The sequence below is a fragment of the Penicillium cosmopolitanum genome (assembly GCF_028827165.1).
Source record: "Penicillium cosmopolitanum strain IBT 29677 chromosome Unknown utg000009l:1.0-9042332.0:1.0-9050551.0, whole genome shotgun sequence".
Classification (NCBI taxonomy): Eukaryota; Fungi; Ascomycota; class Eurotiomycetes; order Eurotiales; family Aspergillaceae; genus Penicillium; species Penicillium cosmopolitanum.
In genome coordinates, this window is record NW_026622679.1 from 343,697 (window position 1) to 354,491 (window position 10,795).

General features: G+C 48.6%; 1 protein-coding gene across 1 annotated transcript; it reads left to right on the top strand.

The window, feature by feature from the left end:
• Positions 1 to 3,704: 3,704 nt before the first annotated feature.
• Positions 3,705 to 4,052, top strand: N7509_008256 (uncharacterized protein; the record flags this gene model as incomplete). The annotated part of the gene is made up of 2 exons (XM_056632893.1): positions 3,705 to 3,737; positions 3,792 to 4,052. 2 exons carry the CDS (start codon positions 3,705 to 3,707, stop codon positions 4,050 to 4,052), a joined length of 294 nt encoding a protein of 97 aa, XP_056483513.1.
• Positions 4,053 to 10,795: the final 6,743 nt, after the last annotated feature.

Here is a 10,795-nt window from a genome sequence, read left to right on the forward strand (position 1 = left end):
TGGTCCATATTTTACTTGGAGCATATTCTTACTATCATGACTGGCCGAGTCTCCTGTCTTGGGGACGGCTCATGCTCCGTGCCGCCAATTTGGCCGTTTGAGAGTGTAGATTCTGCAGCGTCAGATGTCCACCAACTGGGACATGCAAGGCTGGCTCAGGATGGCGTGTTTCAATGGACGATTCATCAGCATCACGAACAAATCGAAGCTCAGCATAGGCGTCTGAAACATGTTGCACCCAGCCCATCTCTCTGCTTCTTCTATATGTTGGACTTGAGTTTGATCATCCACGCCATCACAAGTCGGATGTATAGCACAGACTTGTTCCAGGAGGAGTCCTCTCGGCCTTTACATCAAATCGACCTCTACAACATGATGATGGACCAATGGGTGTCTGGTTTACATAGCTCTATGGCTTTCGAAGACGACCAGGGTAATCCTTTTCCGGGGAATATGTCACGCTATCAAGTTTCGTTGGCAATGCACTATTACAGCTCTCGGATAGTTCTCAATCGACCATGTCTCATGGGGCCAACCATGGACAAGAAATATGGGAAGTTCCTTCAGCGACCACAATATACTAAAGATATCACTTCAGCATGTCGTGCATCCCTGTCACTCCTCTCTGTTTTGCCTGACCAGCCGGATGCGCGTTGGGCCTACGATGTTTCTCCATGGTGGACTGTGGTGCATCATCTAATGCAGGCCACGTCAGTCTTGCTCATGTATATTTCAATTGACTATTCTCGGATATTGCCTGGAAAAACCAAAACAACAAAGCCCGAAGAGAGAGACGCAACAGCTTCTGAATCCATTGAAGTTATCATCGTCACGATAAAAAAAGCTTTGTTCTGGCTCTGTTGCCTTGGGAAATCCAATGAAGCAGCGCGACGGGCCTTTCAGCTTTGCAATAGCTTTTATCACCGCATAGCGGCAGAGAAGGGCTTCAACTTAGATGGCATGCCTTCCACCGAAGTCTCTTTTTCCCCTCCTGACTGGCATCAGGGAAGGGGGTTTGAAAAAACAAGCAGTCCGATATCTCGATGCCGGAATCAGGATTCTGAAGGTCTCTATTTTCCAGTGTTGGGTTGGACGCTGGGGCTTGGTTACGATATTGGAGATAATGATACTCTCTCGAGAGACCCAAGAGAGCCGCGAATACCTCTAGATATCCTGCAGAATCCTTGTGCGGGGCTGGATATTGATGTCAACATGCCAGATTTCATCTCGCAACGACCTATACAATTTGAAGACAGGATTAGCTCAACAGATTAGGCGCTCTTCAATAAACCTGTGGGTGTCCTGTACATTCTGGTCTAGTACGATTCACTCCACTTTGATCTCTCTTGTTTATGCTTTTCTTTTCAAAGTCCCAGGGCTTCATTAAGTTATTATTTCAGAGGAAACACGTGAGGCTATATGCACATTGAGAAGATCAATTTGATACTTCGTATAGATCTCTCGGGAGCTAATTCCGATGGTGCGGCTTCGTTCCCGATCTGCACCAGCCTCATATCACAACTTATTGTAAATCAACTTGGTCTTCCCGCTGTATATACCCTCAAATGTTCTCTCTGAAATTTTAGAAAAGGAATCCGTTCCTTTGAATTCCAACAAAAGATATTGTGCAACTAATCATACTTCGGCTCTATATTGATACTACGTGTATGTATCTCAATGCGATCTACGAGTATTTAATCACAAACAAATCAGGTTGTGGACTTACGCGTAAATTAAGGGGTAAATGATATCCAGCCGCAATATGTTTTAATAACTGAAAATATCATTGACTCATGATTTAGATGGCATGTCCTTTGCTAGTCATTTTCCCTTCGTTGATAGTCAGTTTCTAATTGAATACGTAGATAAAGCAGGCAAGCGGATTCTCCCACTGGCTTGTTTCAGAGACTAAATATCCAGTGGCATTTGCTAGAAGAAAGTACCGCTAGTAACCGTTAGCCTTTCCCATTATAATAATCAGAGTGGGTAATGAAGAGCTTACAGCAGGGTGAGAACATGAATTATTGTTGTTGCTCTTTTGGGCGTTCCCAGTCAGACACCCTCATATGAGCGCATAGCTTAGGTGGATATATTAGCCAAAGGTCTCGAAGGAGTCCTTGCTCACTTTATGAATTCTCATAGAGGTAGAGGTTGGGCTTACATTCTTTGGCTGTACCCATTTCAAAATCATCAAAGAACGCAGCGCCGTTAACAGCGCTGCATGAAAGCGCAAAAATGCTAGTGAGAAATGAATGTGATGATTTGATTCGTCCAGGAACGGATGTCGTGGGGGATGAGATAATATTCCCAGTATTTCTGTTCAAAGCTAAAACCGTTAGAAGCTTCGTCTCTCTAATTAAAATAATCAAGTTTGATAACATACGTTGTAAGCGAGCGGCCCATCCACCACAGCCACCTAACATCAATATATATTGTAGTAGAGGTTCACCGGATGGAGTATTGTGACTATTCAACACCCACTTCTTTTGATTCCTAAGGAATTAACTGCTGGATCAGTGTATTGAAGCCCCTATCTACCCATATTAATTTATTTTAGAGCAACATATCTCAAGTACCGTGCAATGGTCTCATTGTCTTATTCTAGTACTAGTGCATACTGCATAACTTGGATCCGACACCACACATATCTGATGGGCGTCCGTAGTTTACAATTAAGACTTGTTGTCCATCGATTGGTGCACTTGTCTAGGGACCCACACAGTATTTCGACAGATACGAGGCCAGTGCATATCAAGAATAAAGTCACCATATCGGAAGAATATTCTGCGCTGGCCATATGAAGAGCCTGATTCAAAATCAACTTGGACTTCCTTTGGTATATATGGCCTCTTCTATCCCCTCGGAAATAATAGCAAGGAATTTATCCTCCGACAAACACATTCGACTGAGTTATCACGATTCTTACGGTCAACTCCCTAGAATAACTATGACTTAAATGGGTCATTCTCTGTCACTTATCCAAAGAGCTCTCAGATAATGGGTACTATAGCCCCCGGTTATAACAAATAGTCGCGATACAACGAATCGGCCACGTGTCATAATTAAAAATACCATATACATAACGAATTTCCTCTATATTTCGAATTCTTTAGATTTCTTCTAATTATTTGTGCTATCCAGGTGATTATTTGGCCATATATATACAACTAGAAGAACAAGTTGATTTCTAATCAACTTGCTTCTTCGTATAGATATCTCGGGATTAATTCCGATGGTTCGGCTTGGTTCCTGATCTGCACCAGCCTCATATCACAACAGCTTTCATCATGGTGAAGCGCTCAATCGAACAAATATCCCCAGCCGGCTGCTGCTAGTGATTTACGGTATTCGAACAAACATTCGTAATCTGGTTATTCGTGTGCACCCCTGCATTTGTCCACTCGAAATACGATCTGCGCTAGTATGGAGTTCTGCACGATTGAAGTGGACGGAATCTCTAATAAACTGTCTAAACTTTCGTCGATTAGTTTAAGCAAAAATAGTGGACCATCCACGAGCTGTTGTGCCTCGTCCATCAGGCAACAAAGAAATAACTGATCCCGATTGGGACTAGCTGTAACTTAATCCTAACGTATTACGTCATTGACACGTTTGTCTATCTGCTTGTGGCAAATGTCTATACAGAAAGCCTGTCAGATGCGGTTCATATCGTGTTCATGTTCACATTTGAATAAAATCTCACAATGGAACCAGGAGACAAGAAATCATGTTCCGTGGTAAGATTTTTCTTTCTCTTATATCGAACAAGAGCGCTAACCACATTTTCCCAGCCACTCTCTGGATGTGAGAAGACTCACAAGTTCAGCACATATGAAAAGCGGCCTCATGGAGATCTACTCGGGGAACAATCCAAGGTATTTGTGTGCAACTTTATGAAAGGAGTTCCGACTGACAACCAGAAGAATCGCACTTACTTTGATTCTGGTGATCTCGCTCTTTCCGCGGCTCATAAAGTAACCAACGAAGGTGCTATTCAAACTGGAAGAGTCATTGGAGGCGTTGTAATGCTACCGAGATTTGGAATAAAATAAACATCATCCACGCCAATTGCCAGCCGAGGCGTGTTAGTCGTGGTGCCGAAAATGCGACCGGCGATAAATATGCGGGACTGCATAGCAAGAATGGGAAAATTCGTCCAACGATTTCCGTTCCTGAAATAAATGGAAACTGTAAAAGTCACAGACGACTTGTTGGAAAGGTCGTAGACCTTAGTCTCAAGGTCATAATGCAACAGAGTAGACCCGTTATTCAACTGCCCGGCTCCACCTCGGACTATTCCTAGTAAGCTAACTGAAGGGAGAGCGGCCTCTGGGCAGTGCATATTGTACATATGAGGATCAGAATGGTCACCAGGATGGCTAAGGAAACCTTCAGCGGTGGGGAAACAAGGGTGGTGTAGTGCGTCGAAATCTCACCAGTCAACTTCATGGGCGTGTAAAATCAGATGTAGAAAGCCATCCGGGTCTACACAAGTTAAGAACGAGCCCCAAGCGTAGATGAGTTTGTTGAGATCGTAGGATTGAGAATTACCCGGAGAGGCAAAGAAATGTATGGTGGTAGTTGGAAGTTCGGCCAATTCAACATCGTCCGAGTAGAGATCCGTTTGAAAAGGAAGATGTAAGGAAGCCTTGATTTGTAGGGCAAGTCCCTGGCCAGGTCGAGACGGGTCGGGTCCCACGCTGTTTATGAAATCCCTCAAGTGAAGAATAGCCGGCGAGTTAACCTGAGACGGCATAAGGATGACAAGCTGAGAGGGAATGAAGACCGAGATACTGTAGTGCGAAACCGAAGCGTTTTGAGCAAGGAGTGGCATTCAAGACTGTCACAGACATACGAAATATATATGTAAAGAACATTCAGTGTCAGGACATCAAATCGATACAAGGTTATCAATGCAGTCAAATAGAAAAATTTACAGTATTATTTCCCAAGTCACACGAATGGATTTGATCCTGCACAACGACCAAAGAAGGCTTGGGAAAGTAAAAATGCAGAGCTCATCGTCACAACACCAATAATAAGGCGAGAATATCTTCACTGCAAGAAAGTGATGATGTCGACAATGCTGGGCCAGGAACTTAAATATCGCTCCTCATCACAAGGATACGAGCCTAACGAAGAGAGGAACAGTGGCTGGATGGGTTCTAACAAGTTTAAAGTTCCGGAAAAGAGCAGCCGAACCCGATAAGATTCAGTTCAATCACGGTAGCGCGAACGCCATCTCCGAAACGAAAATATCACCGAAAGCCCAATGCTCTGGACTGGAGCCAGAGAAGAATTGAAAAGCTACAAAACACTAAAAGAGGTGCGGATTGGACAAAGAACGAGATGCTAGAGTCGTTTCCAGTATAAGCCTTTGCCCAATGGTACTGAAAGCATTCGACCAATAACACAGAAGCACGACGAACCAATCATTGCGATTTTGGTCCGATTTCGCCTCAAATTTTGTATGGGATTTGGCAGCCTCACGAATATTTAACGAAAAATATGGTTTATTAGGTCCTGTCACGTGCAGGTCGTTTCCCCTTCCTCTCACTTCGTTCGTTTCAGGGCATTCCCTTTCTCTCACTGCGTTCGTTTCAGGGCACGGGGCGGTGAGGCAACGCGCGATTGAGGCGCGCCTCGAAGTCGAGGTCCAGGCATTCGAGCGCCATCGTGAATGGTCGCGTCGCGAGGCCGAAGCCTACCACACCATCTTCCGTTATCTGTCTCCCCATATCAGTATCCATGTCGCGGGGCTAGAGACATCCCGCGACCTCTGGAATGAACTTGAAGAACGGTATCGGCGGATGGAGCTCGCCACGTTCTGCGAGCTGTTCGCCCAGCTGCGTGAGACCACTGGCGAGCGTTGCGGCAGTGCACGTGAATTTGTCGATCGTGTACGGATGCTAGTCCATCGATTGAATGCGATTGCCCCTGGATCCATCGGCGACAAAGCGCACATTGCAATCCTACTGACGCAGATCGGACCGGAATACATCCTGATTGTGGATGCGATCCAAAATGACAAGGATCCTGTCAATCCGGCAAATATTGGCAACCGTCTAGCAAATGCTGAGCAGACGGTGCAGCGAAAGGACGCCGCAACGTTTCCGCAAAGGGTGTCCGGCGGAACGAGCAACCCTTCGATCAACACGGTGCAGAAGAACACCAAGAAATGCAACTACTGCAAGAAGCGCGGCCATGTAGTTGCGGAATGCTGGAAGAAACAGCGTGAACAACAACCGCCCAGGGACCATGCCCTGAAGACCGAACGGAGTGTTTCCGGCTCACCAAGAAACAACATGCAAAATATACCATCAAGCCAGATGGAGGATCGGCAGGGCCCGCCGACTTCCAAGAGACCGAGGATCAATATCGTGAGGGCGAGGGTGACGACCCTTTATACCCACGCACCGCAACCTCGGTGGATCCTGGACTCGGCCGCCACCAGCCACATCTGCTGGGACCGCAGCTGCTTCAGCAGTCTTCGGCCGCATCGCGAGATGTTGGACACGGCGGGCGATCCAGTGGAAGCCGAAGGGATTGGTACGGTGAAGCTCACGCTCCGGGGGAAGTTCAACCAACCCCTGGTGTTAAAGAATGTATACTTCGCGCCACGCGTCGGGATGAACCTGATCAGCGTACCGAAGCTACTACGAGACCGCTACTCGGTGGTGGCGCACCCGCAGAACGTCTTTGTGCAACGCCGAGGACGGACGGTGGGGACCGCCTACCACACGGAGGAGGATCTACTGATCCTGCGGTGCCATGTGAGCAAAAGATCCCGAGAGCGAGTCCAACTGGCGAGGGCGCCGGCGACCCATGACCATGCAGATTCCCTGGAACCGCAGGCGGTGGCCATGGACGTCGACGATCCTCAGGAGTCAAGTGACGTAGAATGTACAGCGTCAACCTCTGAACTCGGTGGTGAAGCTCGGATACTCGAAGCAGATGCGGGCACAGGAGTGGACCAGGCTCCCGAAGCGCTGTGGCACGCTCGGATGGGACATCTGAACCGGGGCGACTTGAGGGTGGTCCTCCGGCAGACTGGCACTCCGTACCGACCGCAGACACAGGCGCAGCTGCAGGCAACGCCGCAGTGCCCAGCGTGTATGTCGGGTAAGCAGCATCAGAAGAGGAACTCCCGTGCACGACGGCCACGTCTGCATTCAACGAGAATATTCGAATTGATCCATTCGGACATCATGGAGATGCCGATGGCCAAAGAGGGCTCCAGGTACGTGATCACCTTTACTGACGACTATTCTCGAGGCTCGTGGGCCTATGCCATGAGATGGAAGCATGAAGCGCTCCAGAAGTTCCGACAATTTGAGGCCTGGGTGCACCGACAGTTCGGTGCCCAGATCAAGAGGTTCCTCACCGACAATGGAATACCTGCCGATCGGAACACACCTCGAAAGCCAGGGAGTTGAGTTCGACACCTCGCCGCCATACTGCAAAGGACAGAATGGACTGGCCGAACGCACCAACCGCACTATCCGGGAGCGGATCAACACGCTCTTGTCCGATGCGAACCTACCTCCTTCCTGGTGGTTTGAGTTAGTGGACACTGTGGTCTATCTGAAGCTGCGCGCGCCAGCTTCAATCCTCCGGAAAAAGACCCCGTACGAAGTTATCTACGGAAAGCCGCCATCGCTGTTACATCTACGACGGATTGGCTCCCGGGCATGGGTCTTAATCCCAAAAGAGCATCGAGCAAAACTCGGAGCGAGATCGTCTGAGTGCCGACTGCTAGGTTATTGCGAGCCGAATCAGTACAAGCTCTATGAAATCCATTCGGGAAAGACGGTCTTTTCCCGTGATGTCGAGTTCGACGAGAGGACCCCGGTGGCGCCACTCGTCGAGGGGGAAACAGGCAACGACCTCCCGGACAACGCTCCTCCATCGCCCGTCTTTCCATCAATGCCGAGCTCAGCCAGTGGGCTGCCTACACCACCTCCATCGCCATTACCTCTGTCAGGTGATAAAGATAAAACGCCATCGGAGCGTGACGAACAGACACCTCCAGTGGTCAATCCAAGCCAACAAGGAACCGACTTGACATCGGATCTTGGGTATTCAATCTATGGTCGCAGACGAAGACCGTCACGGCGCCTCCTGGAATCACTCGGCAAGGTGTACTCGGCAGGCACATTGAACACCGCATCGGACAGACAGGTCGACCCGACGACCTTTCGTGAAGCGGTGTCTGGATCAAACCAGCTGGAATGGTGGGCCGCCATCCAGAAAGAATATGCGTCACTTCTCGAACACGGAACATGGGAAAAGGTCCCGCGAAAGGACGTTCCCGCCACAGATCATGTAATTGGGTGCAAATGGATCTTCAAGACCAAAGCCAACGGAACGCGCAAAGCGCGATTGGTCATTAAAGGCTACCGGCAGAAACATGGTATCGACTATCACGAAACATTCGCTGCGGTGTCCCGGATGGACTCCGTTCGCTGCATTGTTGCCAGTGCCGTGCTGCGCGGATGGAAACTCCACCAATTCGATGCGATCACCGCATTCCTTCATGGTGATGTCGATTCGCCTATCTATATGGAGCTACCCGAAGGCTTCGAAGAGTCAGGATACGTATGCCGACTGCGCCGCTCACTCTATGGGCTGAAGCAGGCCCCGCGGATTTGGTACCAATGCGTCCACCGCGTCCTGGCTTCTCATGGGTTCACCATGGCTCAATCGGACAACTGTGTATTCTACAAATCCAATTGCGTGGTCTGTGTTTACGTCGATGACTTTCTCATTGCTGCTGCAAACTCGCATGAGATAGAACAAGTGCAACGAGCATTGCAAGGAGAATTCCAATTGAATGACCTAGGGACGCCACGCTCGTTCCTCGGGATCCAGTTCGACTATCAAGTCGATGGTTCCGTATCCATTCACCAACACCAGTACATCCAGAAGGTGCTCTCAGACTTTGGCATGGAAACTTGTCAGCCGAAGCCTACGCCGATGAATCCCAAGCAAATCCTGAATCATCGTCCAGATGAGGCACTTCTGGACGAGGAAGCAAAAGCTCGTTATGCGACTGCCATCGGTTCGTTGATGTACCTGATGGTTGGCACGCGACCGGATATTGCGTTTGCACTGGGCACGTTGAGTCGCTTCACGTCTCAGCCGCAAGCACATCACCAAGTTGCTCTGCAGCGACTGCTTCGCTACATCCAAGCCACACAGTCTCATCGTATCACCTACCGCAGTGGACAGCTAATCGGGTATACAGACGCCGACTTTGGGGGTTCTGTCGTTACTGACGGAGCATACTCGACGTCTGGCTATGTATTCCAGCTTGCAGGGGCGCCAGTTTCCTGGTCGTCTAAGAGACAGGGGAAGTAGCCACGTCTACGACACATGCCGAATATATCGGACAATATAATGCCATTCTGCATCTGCAGTGGCTCCGCACCTTTCTAGCCGAAACGCAACTGTACCGGTCTCCGGTCACTAACATCATGGCTGACAACCAGTCTGCCATCGCGCTTTCTCGCAACCCTGAATTCCACAAACGAACGAAGCATTTCAATGTGAAATTTCACTATCAGCGAACCGTGCTGGATGCAGGCGAGATTGGGCTTCAATATGTTCCAACTAAGGAACAGGCCGCAGATGGCCTCACCAAGCCATTGGGGCCTATGTCCTTTGCCAAGTTTTGTAGTCTCTTGGGAATTGACGCCTCAGAAACTCAAAGGCTACACGCATGACAGCATAGGCGCTCTTTCCACTCAATTTTCCCACGAAGGTTTTTGAGTGGTTTTACCGAGGCCTGACTGCTCTGCGCAATTCCAGTATCGCTCTGCCAGCAAAGCGATCCTGAGGGGGAATGTTGTGATATGAGGCTGGTGCAGATCAGGAACCAAGCCGAACCATCGGAATTAATCCCGAGATATCTATACGAAGAACCAAGTTGATTGGAAATCAACTTGTTCTTCTCGTTGTATATATATAGTCTAATGTTTCCCTCTGAACAATAAGACAATTGATACCTCTGAACTACAACAAGATTCGCCTCCTAGGGCTAATATAGGAAGAATCAAATTAATAGGGATAGGCGACTCCCGATAACTGTGAGGCCCCGTTACGGGGGTCTTAGGACTTAGGTGGATTCGGGCAATAGAATAGAGAAAGCAGTAGACAGGTTCACTGCTGAACTAATCGCTGGAGTCCAAGACTCCAGCCCCTGAACTGTTTATATACAAATGTGGGGTCATGTGAGGTCATGAGCCCTCGCATTGTGGGGCTCAGCCCTGGGTTCAGTTCGCACCTGCGAACTGGCCACCTCGCAGTCTCACATAGACTGCGAGATATATATCGTCAGACCTGCTTAGTACTTGGGTCCTGACAATAACGCACCGCGGGCGGCGGGAGCACATCTTAGGGGCTAATTATAGGGCAGAGAAATTAAGTGGAGGGTTAAATGGCTTTAACTATACAGCATAGGCCTGAATCTAGCTTCTTTAGGGAACTATAGAATCAATAGTTTTGCGGTAGGCAGCCTCAAAGTTGCGAATGATCGTTTGGTGGTGTTTCCGACCCCTTTCAGGGTGTTCCGCTAGGTACCTTCCTTCTTGAACTCGCGCCTGGAGAATTCTTTTTTGTGTTTGGGAGTGAGTTATAGTATATAGGCTCTTCATCATTCCATGGGCAGGATAAGCCACTAGACCTAATGCCGCTATGATCGGTTGGTTAGCATTTTCTTCCTAAATCAGTGACTGCAACTCACCAGCTGAGACTTTGGTCGTCACACCAACAGTTCCCTTAGCAAGTCCCTTCA